The 14,977-nt window shown below is 40.2% G+C and overlaps 1 protein-coding gene across 4 annotated transcripts in view; it reads right to left on the bottom strand.

The window, feature by feature from the left end:
* The window catches only part of hook3 (hook microtubule-tethering protein 3), a 147,466-nt gene that overhangs the window by 86,610 nt on the left and 45,879 nt on the right, over positions 1–14,977 (bottom strand). For all 4 annotated transcript variants that reach the window (XM_051929781.1, XM_051929777.1, XM_051929779.1 and 1 more), the window contains exons 4-8: positions 12,951–13,023; positions 6,727–6,777; positions 3,881–4,013; positions 3,580–3,647; positions 1,506–1,568 (exon numbers count right to left, since the gene is read on the bottom strand). In XM_051929781.1, coding sequence (XP_051785741.1) covers positions 1,506–1,568; positions 3,580–3,647; positions 3,881–4,013; positions 6,727–6,777; positions 12,951–13,023 — 388 coding nt within the window. The remainder of the gene's footprint in view (positions 1–1,505; positions 1,569–3,579; positions 3,648–3,880; positions 4,014–6,726; positions 6,778–12,950; positions 13,024–14,977) is intronic.

The following is a 14,977-nucleotide window of genomic DNA, read 5'->3' as shown; positions in this document are numbered from 1 at the left end:
AAGCCCATTCACACAGAATCACGGTTTTAGATTGAAGACAGGAGTCTTGACCAATGAATGAGAGGGAGAGGGGGGTCTTCAATTCCAAAAGAGAGAGAGTTTGGGAGCATGCACTGAGAGTGTGTGGCCATACAAACCACCTCAGGATCCCAATTAGGACCATAGTGCAAGCTGTGCAATGGGTGTCACCTCAGCTCCACACTAGTTAGAATGGAGTGGGACAGTATGAGGGTGTTATTATTTTTTTATTTTAGTGACTGGAGTGTCAATCCTGCCACCAACCCCCAAGTTTTCCTAGCAAATTGGTGGACCTGCTTGCAGACTTGATGCAGGTTAACGTCATACCCAGGACAGAGCAATGGCAGGTTAAGGGCCCAGTGGAGTGGAATTACTTCTGGCATTTATGGGATTCGAACCGGCAACCTCCTGATTGCTGGCGTAGATGCTTAGTCTCACAGCCATCACTCTACCCTTCAATTTAAAAACACAAATCAAAGACAAGTCCGTAAGAACAATAAATTAAACAGGAACTTTACTGAGGTACATCTTTCTTGAAGCGGTATAACTGCAACTATTGATAGTTTTTAAAGCTCAGATTTATTATGACAGAAAAACATTTGGTCTGGAGCCTAAAAATTCCACTTAAGTAGAAATCATACATTTCTGCAACAAAATACAATAAAAAAAGGAGGAACAATCAAACCAAAAAAAAGACCATTCATGAGTTTATATTGAAAAGCTTGATCCCATTTGAAAATATTTCTATTTCATGCACCAAAGCATTTTCCAGAAGTGGATTATTTAAAAATATTTTGCCAAAATGTATGTCTTTGGCTGCGGTGGGCTGGCGCCCTGCCTGGGGTTTGTTTCCTGCCTTGCGCCCTGTGTTAGCTGGGATTGGCTCCAGCAGACCCCCGTGACCCTGTAGTTAGGATATAGCGGGTTGGATAATGGATGGATGGATGTATGTCTTTGGGACATTGTATGGCCATAACTGTATACCTAACATTTTAATAATGTGACATGAGTAGTTTAAGAATTTTACGGGATATTTTGCAATTGATTATTGTAGTTAAGGCTAAGACTCAAGTGAAGCTTATTGTATGTTTGTGATTTCCTCCTCCATGAGAATATGAGATTAAAAGCTTCTCTGAGACATCATTATAAGCAAAAAGGGGACAAGTACCTAATACTCCACCAAAAAAATTTTTGAATTTGTTTAAAATAAGTATTTTTAAAATGTTATAAATACCAAGAATTTTAATAAGATTTATACCCAAATTTTTATCCAGCACAGTGTAGTAAGTTTATTCTGGCATTCGTTTCATACACACAAACTTTTTAAGAACTATTTTGAATTTCACCCATACTATGCTCATCAAGTAAATTATCAGAATGCAAAATGTTCCCTAAAGTCCTTCATTTAATAGGAATTTTGATTTGTATAGACATAATTTTTATTAAAAAAAAAATCAGTTTGGCAATAAACTCATATGGCAGCTTACCTGTCTGTCAAGATCAATGTAGGAATCATTTCCACAGCCCACAGGAGTTTCTTTGCTCATTAGCTAGGACAAAAACAAACAGTGACCCATGTTAAAGAAAAGCAACCATTAAAAACTGTTCTTAATATTTGAACGACTATGCAGTGAATATTTTAGTCTGCTTTCCAAAAGTGAAGTCAGGCTGTAGGTATGCTAGTAAAAGTTGGCACATCTGGATTCAAGAACAGCTTTTAGCCCTCTGCAGCCCGTCTTCTCAATAACGTGCATTATAGTTAGAATAAGTAAACTGTATAATTCCATTTATTAATATCAAACAACATGCCACCTAGTAATGTAAGTGTTCTTTTTTGTACTTGTACAGTCTTGCATTTGTTTTGTTGTATTGCATGTGGATGGCCTTTATTTTGTTTTGTGTACCTGACTGGACAGATTGAGTAAGATTTAATACGTACATCTGAGCAAAATGCAAATAAAGAGCCTCTCAATTTCTCTGTTTACATATTTAAAAATTGATATTGGTGCTATTGAAAACTAAGTCTTTATTCATTGGAGGCTTTGAACAAATGTCTAAAATTATATAATATATAGCAGTGACCAAAAGTTTTGAGAATGACACAAAGTTTGCTACTTCATTGTTTTTAGATCTTTTTCTCAGATGTTTCTATGGTATACTGAAGTAGAATTACAAGCATTTCAGAAGTTTCAAAGGCTTTAATTGACAATGACACAAAGTTTATACGCAGAGTCCAGATTTGCAATGTTGGCCCTTCTTTCTTTTTCAAGACCCCTGCAATTCATCCTGGCAGGCTGGCAATCAACTTCTGGGCCCAATCCTGACTGATGGCAGCCCATTCTTGCATCATCAATGCTTGGAGTTTGTCAGAATTGGTGGGTTTTTGTTTGAGGATTGACCACAAGTTCTTAGTGGGATTAAATGTCCGGGGAGTGTCCTGGCCATGGAACCAAAACTTTGATGTTTTGTTCCCCAAGCTCCTTAGTTCTCACTTTTGCCTTATGGCCCGGTGCTCCATCATGCAAAGGCATTGTTGGTCACCAAACTGTTCTTGGATAGTTGGGAGAAGTTGTTCTCGGAGGATGTTTTGGTCCCGTTCTTTACTCATGGCTTGGGATCGGGGCACCACCAGTGCAGAGCTTGCTCAGGAATGACAGCAGGCAGGTGTGAGGGAGGCGAAGACTTTTGGAGGCTGACCTGGTGTCAGGAAGGGCAGCACAGAAGCCAAGAAAAACATCAGGGACAGACTGATATTCTGCAAAAAGGTACAGGGATTGGACTGCTGAAGTAAACTCATTTTCTCTGATGAATCCCCTTTCTGATTGTTTGGGGCATCTGGAAAAAAGAAAACGTGAGCCAACAGTAAAGCACCCTGAGACCATTCATGTCATGTGGGATTGCTTCTAAGCCAAGGCAGTGGGATCATTCACAATAAGAACACAGCCAGGAATAAAGAATAGGACAAAAACATCCTCAGGGAGCAACTTCTCCCAACCATCCAAGAACAGTTTGGTAACCAACAATGCCTTTGCCAGCATGATGGAGCACCAGGTCATAAGGCAAAAGTGAGAACTAAGTGGCTTAGGGAACAAGACATCGACAGTTGGGGTCCATGGCCAGGAAACTCCCCAGACCTTGATCCCATTGAGAACTTGCGGTCAATCCTCAAACACAAACCCACCAATTCTGACAAACAAATTGATGATGCAAGAATGGGCTGCCATCAGTCAGGATTGGGCCCAGAAGTTGATTGCCAGCATGCCAGGGCAAATTGCAGAAGTCTTGAAAAAGAAAGAAGGGCCAACACTGCAAATATTAAATCTGCACATAAACTTCATGTCATTGTCAATAAAAGCCTTTGAAACTTATGAAATGCTTGTAATTCTACTTCAGTACATCATAGAAAAAATCTGACAAAAAGATCTAAAAACACTGAAGCAGCAAACTTTGTGAAAACCAATACTTGGGTCATTCTGAAAAATTTTGGCCAGGACTGTACTTTGAATTTGTCCTCTTCATGATTTGTCTTCACATTCTTTGTCTTTTTCACTCACTGCTTACCTCTTGAATTGCTGTCATCACTACATGCTGAACAGACTCTTCCATCATCATTATTGTCTTGATATATTCTGCCAATTAATATAAATTTAATTAGGATAAATAGTGTATCAGCAAATTATAATTAACTGAAAACATCTGAAGCAAAAAATTCAAACATAAAGTTGACTTTTACTTGAGTCATTTGCAATATATAACAATAACTTAAACCATCCCTTTACACATTTCCTGAACAGGGTAAGTCCAACCCAGATTAAGAAGAACCAAACCTTGCAAGAGCTGCTGGGGCTCATAATAAATGTACCTTGTTTCTGTTCACAGTTCACCGCACAGCCAAGTATCAACTGCAACATTCTTCCGAGCTCAGAAGCATCCGAATGCTCGCCGATAAGATTAACATCAGGCAGAGTGAAATCATTGATCTGTTGACCTAGAATCTGGAAATGAAGAAACGGCGGTGAGGTCCAATTAATTTTAAAGACAATACATGCCTTCCCTCTCTCTGCTTTTTCTATAAGGTAAGTGCACACATTTCACACACAAACAATCTGGCCATTAAAATAAAGACTTAAGTAATAAGTCTGGATGAATTAGCCCCCCATCTGAAATGCTGTGTACTTTTCACAATGCCATTTTTTGTTGGCTTTAATAGTGCAGAGATGTATCAGGGAATTATGTATATATACAGTATATATGCTTGTTGGTACATTATGAACTACCACTTGGATTTATCTATTTTTCAGAAAACACCGGAGGGTGTATGATATGCACTTTTTAAAATCGAATATGAAACTTGACCATGTATCTGGGCCATTATGTGCAACAATCCAAAACAAATTGCAAGACTTTGTTCACTTCTTCAGTTTCTTTTGCTTTTATTTGAGGGAGGGCTGGGAGATGCATTGACCGTACTCGATGCATCATGGGATGTAGTAAATGACTAAATCACTCACACTGTGTACAAACTGTCCCATAATTGATTTTTTTTTAATCCTTTGAACATGTTAGGCCGGTTTTTGGGCTAGCCGCACAGCGGTATATATCTGAAATTCCGTTTTAAAGGCCCCCCTATCTATCATTAGTTTTGTTTTTTTCTTGTAGGTTTCAAGAAGAAAACTGAAAGGATTTTGGTTGTACTTCATCATGGGATGTTTCGTGTGTGCAGAGAAGTACAAGCAGGGAAACAGTGCTTTTGCCTTTCTGCTCCACACAAGATTTTTCTTTCCTCTCTCAGCTGATCTTAGCACATTTGTGTTATGATGTGACTTCCCAGCTGTCACTCTCCACGGTGCAAACTGCAATGGTCCTAAAGCAGGATGGATACCTGATACCAGAAGCGAGAGCCTTGTGGGGAAGGGGAGACACGGGGTGACAGATCTTCAGGCGGTGAAAATCATATGCTGCTCTTGTGCATTGCTTCTGGCACTAAAAGCTGTTTTGAAGCACATCACTCAGAGGTGCAGTTTTGGCTTTAGGTCCTTAAAATTTCTGAATTTCCCCTTGGGATTAATAAAGTATCTATCTATCTATCTAAAATGGACGAAAGAAAATGATGAAAACTGGGAGGCGAAAAGCTTGTACTGTAGTATCATTCCGGTGTTATAACTTTGTGGTTTATCACCATATTACCATTAATGTAACGTGATGTGTCTGTTACTGCTCTGCAGAGTGGTTTGTCATAGTGAAATGACTTGTTGTCACAAACACTATACACAAAAAGTGCACTTTAAATTATGTTGTTTTGAAATTTTTTCTTGTTATGTGCAATTAACAGGTTTGAATAAAAACTGTTTTGTTAAATTTAACTTGGTTGTGATTTTCCCATTATGCATTCAAGTTTAAAATTGTTTTATTAGAAACCACTAATGAATTTAATCAAGAATGATTAACTGCAGACATATGTTGCAGCTTACAGGGACTACTAGAATCATTATATTGGTGTGATTATATGAATCAAAGGGTTAAATCAAGCATTTATAAAGTGCTTTAGATGTGATTTCAAATTACTGAGCTACAGGCAGTCCCCGGGTTACATATGAGATAGGGACTGTAGGTTTGTACTTAAGTTAAATTTGTATGTAAGTCGGAACAGGTACTATTTTAATAAATGCTATTGTTGACCGACTGTAACCAAGTGCTCTGCCAATGAATGATGGAGTTTCACCTCTCTCTGACCTTTTTATTATTTCTACTTTATTTTCAATGGTGATGGTTTTTCTCTTCTTTACTGTATCACCAGCACTTGCATCAGATTTGTATTTCAGAGACATTCTTGAAGGGTGAAGACAAAAGGTTAAGATGAGCACTTCTGCACAGCGCTATACAGTACGCGCTATCACAGCAGGAAGGCACCCGTCGACACGTCTGATGTACTGACAAGAGACAATTTGCTGCTATGTGCTTAACAGTACAAGCACGCTTGCTATTGAGAATGAATGGGGGCGGCGAGGGGCAGTTCATCACCAGCACACCTCACAGTCACCTCCACTACAGCATGATGTAGAACGAACACGGCACGGCCAAAGGCGAGTAGTGAATCGCCCAACCGCAATTCAACAGGCAGCCATCCGAGGCACACTACAATGCTACCCCCGCCACCCGTTCAGCCACAACTGGGTCACCGCTTGCAGCATTACTAGCTGTGTGTGCTGGGCGGGCAGTGAAACGCCCCCCTCCGCTCCATCCAGTCTGTGTCCAGTCAGGAGCAGTAGCTGCAGCGGCGTACTGGGTGGGCAGCGAACCATCGTCCTGCACACGAGCGATAGCTGTGGCCCCGGTGACTATGGACCACGGGTCACCACTTGCTGCTGGGAGCTGCTCGAGGGACACTACACAGCACGAGCAGTGAAATCGCCCCCCCTCCAGCCACCACTTGCAGCATCCCCAGGCCGAAGATGACGGAGTGGCAGTTACTGAGGCGCATGCGTCGCAGCTGCGTCCTCATTCGTAAGTCAGATGTCCGTAACCTGGGGACTACCTGTATATATCATGTATCACAAAATATTGCACAATTATTTATAGGCCATATCAACCCAGCCACAATTTCATGGTATATTCTCTATCTTAAATGAGTAATACTTCTTTGGTTTTCAAAACCAGTGCTGCTGATGGGAGTGTAAGATTTAAGCAAAATAAAAAAATAGTTTTTACCTCATGATTATAGTCTAAGATTCCCTTCAAAATCTTCTTTAAATTACTGATCTGAAAGAAAATACGTCAGAGTTTGTCAAAACAGCCTATCCTGATGATCACAAGAATGTAATAATTAGAATAACTGAAAATGTATAATCCTGTAAAACCAGATTTGAGGGATACAGCAGACAATACACAGAGGTGGCTTATTTCATTATCATATCAATAGTATGTTCCGTCATACCCAGAGAAGATTAGAGGAGAGCAGTGATGCATTTTAAGACAATTTTATTGAAAATCTAAGTTAAAGGATATGTTTGGTATTCTTCAAGTTAAAGTACTTTCTTCACAATCACGTATATATTTAATTTTCACATAAAATTGTGCTCTAAATTGAAGTGTTCTTTTTAGGAATTTAAAAAATGTGTTGTCTGTTCTTGATGCTTACAATGGTGCTGTTGGATACACAGGTCCATAGGTGAATGAAAAAGCCTTCCAACATAACAAATACAGTGCGTCCATTTTCAAATCAAAAATTAAAACAAGAATTGATCTGCATCTTATGATTGCACACACATTGCAAAAAACTGTATCTGTGTAGCTTTAAGAAAAGAAAAAAATGAGACTCAGCCATTTTAAAAAGAGACTGTGCACGTTACTCCGCTGCTCGTCGTCTTCTGAGACATCTTCCAGGGCCAGTGGCATGGATTCACCTCAGAAAGTCATCACCAAGCCCAGCTGTTGACATTGAATGTTGATGCCCTGATTTGAATTGCTGTCTCTGTTCTGTAGACAACTAGACAATAATAACTGAAAAGGTCACACGATCACTTACATTCTTTCACTATACGGAAGCTTATTTCATTATTTCAGCAGCTGCATCCACCATGTGGCACATGTGCTCCTGCCTCAATACTCACCTCGTGGTCAAAGTTAAATGAAATGCCACCCTTCTCCCCCACCTCCTCATTGTCTGATAGGAATCAGTAGCACAATCTCACTTGTCATTTTTCTACCAAACATGCAAGCTGCATTAGTAATTTGTCAAGTGAGGAACGGCTAACAGAGCCCCTAAACAAGGTGACAGTTTACAGGCTCAGCAAGTGTGTTGTCTGTGGACTGCACTTTGCCCTCCAGCCCTCAGCATTACTGCTCACTGAGCTGCTTTTATGCTGGATTCTGCAGGTAGCACAGAGCTGTCATTCCGGTCTCACAGCTCCAGGGTCTGCATGAGTTCTGCATGTTCTCCCAAGTATTTAGGGATTGATTGTTATTTATACCAAGTACAGGGTGATTCAAAAAGATTAATCTGATTTCAAAGTGCCATATCTTTACAAGTGTGAGGCGCCTAGGAACCAATCACATACCAATTGAAAGAAGGAGTCATAGAGTTTCTGACTGTCACCACTCCCAACAACAGTGGATGATTTCTGAAATCGCAACGAAAGGGCCATGAGTAGAGTGACACCCGACATGCTCAATCGAGTATGGGATGAATTTGACTATCACGTTGATGATGTCCGTACAGCTGGAGAAGGTTGTATCGAGCACTTGTAAAATTACATAATAAACTTTTATGCTCACCTAAACCATTTACAGCATTGTTATGTAATGTTTTACAAGTGAAATAAATCATTTTGAATTCGGATGAGTCTTTTTGAATCACCCTGTATACTGGAACTCTTTCTCATCATGCTACCACTCAGTGTGAATCTCGCTCAGTAGACTTCTTCTTCTTCTTCTTCTTTCGGCTGCTCCCATTAGGGGTTGTCACAGCAGATAATCTTCTTCCATATCTTTCTGTCCTATGCATCTTCTTCTGTCACACCCATCACCTGCATGTCCTCTCTCACCACATCCATACACCTTATCTTAGGCCTTCCTCTTTTTCTCTTACCTGGCAGCTCTATTCTTAGCACCCTTCTCCCAATATACTCAGCATCTCTCCTCTGCACATGTCCAAAAACACAGAATGTAATAGGTGAAAGTTAAGCACCATTTAGGAAAAAATATGATGAGCGCACACGTCTGTTTGTTATTACAAGCCAGGCTTGTAAATAAATGTTAAAAAAATTGAACTGAATAGATAAAAGTAGGATTATAAGCAGAATATGTGCTTGGCACTTGAGGCTTGTTGGGTGGTTAGAACTCCTCCACTAACGGCAGAGATTAGGAGCATACAAGCAAAACTGAAAAGGATTCTTTCCTAAAGAAAAAGAGTTCCAAGTATCCGTGATAAAAAAATTATTTCTATTTTTTTTCATTATCACAAGGATGCCTTGTAAACACAAAAGGCATATTGTTTTTTAAATCTAAACATTTGCTTCTTAAAATTGGACATATATATGAAGTTTTTATGGACTTGTGTATCCGTTAGTCCCATCGCAAGCTGCACGAAGAGTCAAGGCATTTTTAAATCTGATAAATAACACTTGACTTCAAAACATAAATTTATGTGTCAAATTAATATATACCATGATTGTAAAAAAAATACACTACTGGCCAAAAGTTTTAGAACACCTCAGTTTTTCTTCAACTTTAATCAGTTGAAATGCAATGGATTACCTAAAATGGTGAAAAGGTTAAGCAGTAAAGTGCCAGAGGTTTAAATTTAAAGTTTAGGTTAGCAAAAACAGAAAAAAAGAAATTTCACAACATTCTGCAGGAATTAAAGTAAATGAATGTGGTATAGCGGGTCTGCGGCTTCAAAAAAAAAATTGGGGCCAGATTTTAAATCTGTAAAGCTGTGTCGCTCTCCGTGGGCACGACTGCATGACTGTGGGGAGTTAATTAGGTAGTTGGTGCGATCGTTCTCAATTGCTTCATTGGCTTCCTGCGGTGTGTGATTAAGGCGCTGTGCCCACGGCGACAAGTGTGTATATATATATACTGTACTGACCAGCACAAAAGGGGGGGTGGGGGGGGAGAATCAAAGAAAAGGAAAAAAAAAAAAGATCGAAAGTGAAGGAGGTTAAAGGACATGAAAGGCAGGCTTGGGAAGGATGATCTGGCCACCTGGAAGGAGGAAGCAGTACAAGCTGGGGCCCGCGAAGGAGCATTGCCTGTGGCGCTCTAGGGGCTAGTTTGCCCTACTGAATATTCGGGTGGAGTGTGGTGAGCAAGGCAGGTGCCCTCCCTAGGCTTCTGAGGTGCGACCAAGTGAGCGCGAAGGAAGAAGGGAGGAGAGCCGAACTCGGACAGTCTGGCTGCAATGTCCAGAGGCTGTCAAGACTGGGGTCGGCATAATGGAGCTCGTGGCTGCTGAGTCTCTGCGATGGCTATGCGATCAATGGGTGAGCCGGGGAGAATGAGCAGGAAGTGGACTGAGATCGGGAGGAGTTAGCCTGCACTTTTAACCTCTGATTTTTAACAGATTTATTTATTGATTTTTTTAATCCCCACTTTTCACTGGATTTTTATGGATTTATTTATGTACTGTTTTTTAGAACACTATATAATGGACATTTTTTTGTTGGTTTAACTTTTGTGTAGACTGTTTTTTTTTTTTTTATACAAGCACTTGGGCACTTTTTCCACCATCCTCTGGCATCATTAGAGAATTGTTCTCATTTGTCAGCTTATCTCGGTCATAACTATCGACGATGTTGGTTCAGCAGACCCCCATGTGGGAAGAGGGAGTTTGTAGGGGACTGGCATCGTCACAATGAAGTCTTGCAAGTGGAAGCAAACAATTTGACCAGGTGTTCCAACTTCTGTTGATTACTTATAAACCCTATGTGTCTTAAAGCAGACTGTGTTGCTACATCCTCTACAACCTAGAAAGATGTAAATTCCATGATAATGGCAACTAACTGAGATGAAACAGAGCATTATTACCCTTAGAAATGTAGGCCTCTCATTTAGAGAAACTGCAAAACAAAATCAGTGTCAGTGAGTCCAGTAGTGTCCTACACAATCCAAAGGCCACTGGGAAACTGGAAGAAACTCTGATAAGAAGAGATCTGGCAGCCAATCAGAAGACAAGTTTCTGGAGGTCACCAGCTTGCGTGATCACAGGGTGCCTCACAGCTTCAAGCAGAGCTTAAACAATGGGTGAAAAAAGCAAGTGTCAGTTTGTACTGTGAAGAGGAGACTTTGCGCTACTGGTTTGACAGGTTGAGTGGCAGGAAGAAAGCCAATCATTAAAGGACATTAAAGGGGATTAATAAGGGCCTGTGGACTACTGCACAATGTAAGAAAGTCTTATGGGCTGATGAATCTAAATTTGAAATCTTCAGTTCCATCATGCAGGATGTTTGTATGCTGTCGAGTTGGCGATGATGATGGTTCCCAAGTGTGTGACACTAACTGTCAAACACAGGTGGACAAAGTGTGATGGTCTAGGGTTCTTTAGCTGGGGCAGAGTTGGTAACTTGCCCAAAGTGGACTAGCATTATGAATAAAAAGGATTAGCGCAGTTTGGTTGTTAGATCAGTAATATTTGAATAAATTTTGTATACTTAATAATTCCTTGACTTTTTTTTAGTTGCTCTATGCCTTAATTTCATGGAACACATAAACTGCATGCAGTTCCATAAAAATAAAAAAAATAAAAAACTGATGTGTTCTAAAACTTTCGACTGGTAGTTTAATTTCCACTTGAAAAATAACAATTATATCCTTTAATTTTCAGAAACACCCAAAATAAAATTGAGCAGATCAGAATTTCGCATGGGTTTATAAACGGGTACCTTTATTGTCACCCAAGTTTTTGTCAATGGAAGTGTTATGCACATACACTGGTTAAAACAGTGTAATGATCTATGAATCTACTGTATGATTAATATACTATAATACTAAGGGGGCTTCACCCCTGCTCGCTTCGCTCGCCCATTTCTGGCCCCAGGCATGGTTAAATCTCTTGGCACAAAGTCTAGTCTCACGGGACGTGAAGTGTCTTTCTGAGGAGGTCATATCTCATCTCGTCCCAGGCTTTTTTTTATATAATAGAGAGACAAAACAATAAGGGTACAGGATTTAATAACGTTACGCAGAAGGTGTTTAACTGACCATTCAAGTTAAAGCTCAGCTTTACGCTTTCTGTCCATTTAACAAATTCATTCCAGACTTACAAAACTAGCAATTTATTACATTTAAGAGATTTCAAAAAGGGCAAAAAAAATAAAACTGAGTCTTGTACTGCATAATTACTTCAGACCTATTACAGTTGTGAAAGGTGAAACTGACAAAACCTAAAAGAGTTGCTGAATGTGTTTTGCTGCTGCTGAAAAAACACAAATCATAAAAGAATGAATCTAAAATATGTGTTGCAAATTGGACTGAGAACTTTGTAAACAAAAGCTTCCAATAATCTGTATAAAGTGTATGTGCTGAAAAAAGACTGTCAGATGCAATATAAAAAGTCAAGAAAAACAACAAAAGGGAATACATGGAACACTTTACAGTAGTATGGGTGGCATGGAGGTACAGAAGTAGCGCCGCTGTCTCGCAGTAAGGAGACCATGGTTCGCATCCTACAAAGTTTGCATGTTCTCCCTGTGTCCTGTATGGGTTTCCTCTGGCTGCTCTGGTTTCCTCTCACAGTCCAAAGACATGCAGGTAAAGTGGAGTGGAGATGTTAAATTGGCCCTAGTGAGGGGCCGGGTGGTGTGTGTGTGTGTCCACCTGGCACCCTCCCCTGGGTTTGCTCCTAACTTGTACCCTATGGTAGCTGGGATAGGCTGCAGCACCAATCCACACCAAGACCCTGTTCAGGACTAAGTGGGTTAGAAAATGACTGACTGACTTTGCAGAGGTATTAGAATGAGGTGCAAAATGGTCACTCGTATTTGTAATAATGTGGAATGATTTACAGGAAACCAAACAAATTCAAGCAGTTCAGAAATTCCTAGACCTCTGCAATGTCATATAAAGGGCTGGTTGATTACAGTCCCAAGGGATCACAGCTGCTTAGCTGACTTTTTTGATGTTAGGAAGGGGCTTTTGTTGGCCGTGTCAAGTTGCCTAGTGCTCCTCCTGCAGGTGCAAGTGCAGTAAATTCCCATGGATTCTGAATCTGAAAAAGAGTTTCTTGAGAAAACAATGCAACTCTTCAGTTTTAGTCAGTTTCACAGCAGGTAATGAGTAATGTAGAAAGCATATATAGAGGAGGTAGCAGGAAAACTCAACAGAAAGATAAAAAAGACTTATGATACAAGCTTACTGTATATTCCAGATCTCCTTAGAATCAAGAAGTGCTAATGAGGCAAATCTAATGCCTAGATCAGAGACGGGTACTTTACCTTTAATCTCCAATTATCGCCAACCTCTGTTTTGATCCTATTTATCCAGTTATCATCAAAGTAGGAAGGATCGCTTAGGAAAAAAGAAACAAGTCTGTGTTAGATACGGCACTATACAGTACATGACTGTCCAAGGGAATGAAATTATAGCATATTGGGTCTAGGATGGCAAAAATGGTATTAATCACTGATTTTTACCAATTGGTTTCCACGACAGACCTAGGATACAATATGTGCTATATTAAAATTACTTGGAATGGAAAAGAACAAAAGCAAAACATTAATAGCAACAGAAAAAATTTGGTAAATATAATAGGCTTTCAGTGATTGCTGGCCTAAAATCTTACAGTACCATTTTCTGTTAATAATGCAAACTAGCAAAATACGTTAAGTGCAGGGTGAGCCAAAGTAAGTACACGTTTCTCAAGGTGATTGCGCGAGGTAGTGGCAGCCGAGTAGTTGGGAGTCCTGTGATAGGCGATCCCTTGGTCTGGTGCGCACAGTGCTTCGCTGTTGAAGCATTCCTCAAAAGCAATGAATCCATCATCACTACGCAATGCGCCTTCCGAACGCACTTCAGCATTCCTCCTAACGGTGACGTCCCAAATTGGAAAACAAATCTCAGTGGGTGGCTAAATTTAGACAGAAGGGTACAACATTGAACAGAACATCTCCAGGCTGCCCTCAGTCTGTACGAAAGCCTGAAAACATCCAAGTTGTAAGGGCATCAATTTTGCAGTCTCCTAGATGTTCAGCGTGCTTCTGCTGTAGGCATTTCCAGCACGTCTTTGAGGAGGATTTGGCATGAGGGACCTTAATTTCATCCATACAAAAATGATGGTAGTGCAGGAAACTCACTGATAGAGACTGGGAGAGCTGTAGAGAGTTTGTGTGCAAACCGTTCATCGAGATGCCATCGTCATGTGCAGCGACGAGGCACATTTCCATTTGAATTGTTGTGTAAATAAGCAAAATGTTCGCTATTGGGCTGAAACCAACCCTCTTGAACTTCTTCAGAGACCCCTGCACAGTGAGCTTGTTACAGTTTGGTGTGCCATTGCAGAATTTGGCACTGTAGGCCCTTACTTTTTTGAGGAAGGGGGGAGCAACGGTCACCGTCACTTCAGAACGTTACATTGAGATGCTACAGAACTTTCTGCAGCCCCCAACGGAAGAAATGGATGCCTAGTTTAAACAAGATGGAGCAACGGCTCATACGGCGCGGTTATCCATCCAGATTTTGCGGGTGATGTTTCCGGGGAAGCTGATCTCCCTGCATAGCAATGTCAGGTGGCCTTCACGTTCGCCTGATCTCGCTCAGTGCGATTTCTTCTTGTGGAGCTCTCTCAAGTCGAAGGTATACACACACAGCGACCTCAAAACCTCAAAGCCCTCAAGGATGCTATGCACCACAAAATCATGCTATTCTCCTTGAAATGGCCGAACAAGTCATGCGAGCGAGTGTAATCGCTAATGATGGCCATCACCTTGAAGACAATCATTTATAAAACACAGCGAAAAAAAATCATTTTGTATACCCTGTCTTGTGTCATAATGAAATTTATTTTTACCTGGTAGTGTTTTTGTAGAATACATGTTTGAAATGTGGTACTTCTTTTTGGCTCACCCTGAGGCATGCATAATAAAATTAGAAATTAATTAATTGCACAATGAATGGAGAAACAGTGTCTATAAAAAGCAGGGCTGTGAAGTCGAATAAATTATTGGGCTACTGGAGTCTGAGTCAATAAAAAACGTACTAACTTTTGACTACATGTAAATTGTAACAAAATGTGTTAAAACTTTCAACTTCACATATAGTAATTAATTATTTTTTTCTTCTAGACTTTTGATAAAAAAGTTGCTTGTATGCCTTTTGTTCATTCTTATTCAATATTTGTAACTTTTTAAATAAATAATACAAAAACACCACGAGGCATCGCTACGGCCTTTAAACCCAAACATTAACAGGTTGGGGGGCTAAAAAGTAGCCTGATGATTCATGTCGGCAGAGACAAAATGCCTTT

Source organism: Erpetoichthys calabaricus, chromosome 7, assembly GCF_900747795.2.
Source record: "Erpetoichthys calabaricus chromosome 7, fErpCal1.3, whole genome shotgun sequence".
Lineage (NCBI taxonomy): Eukaryota > Metazoa > Chordata > Cladistia > Polypteriformes > Polypteridae > Erpetoichthys > Erpetoichthys calabaricus.
This window is presented reverse-complemented; position numbering and strand designations above follow the sequence as displayed.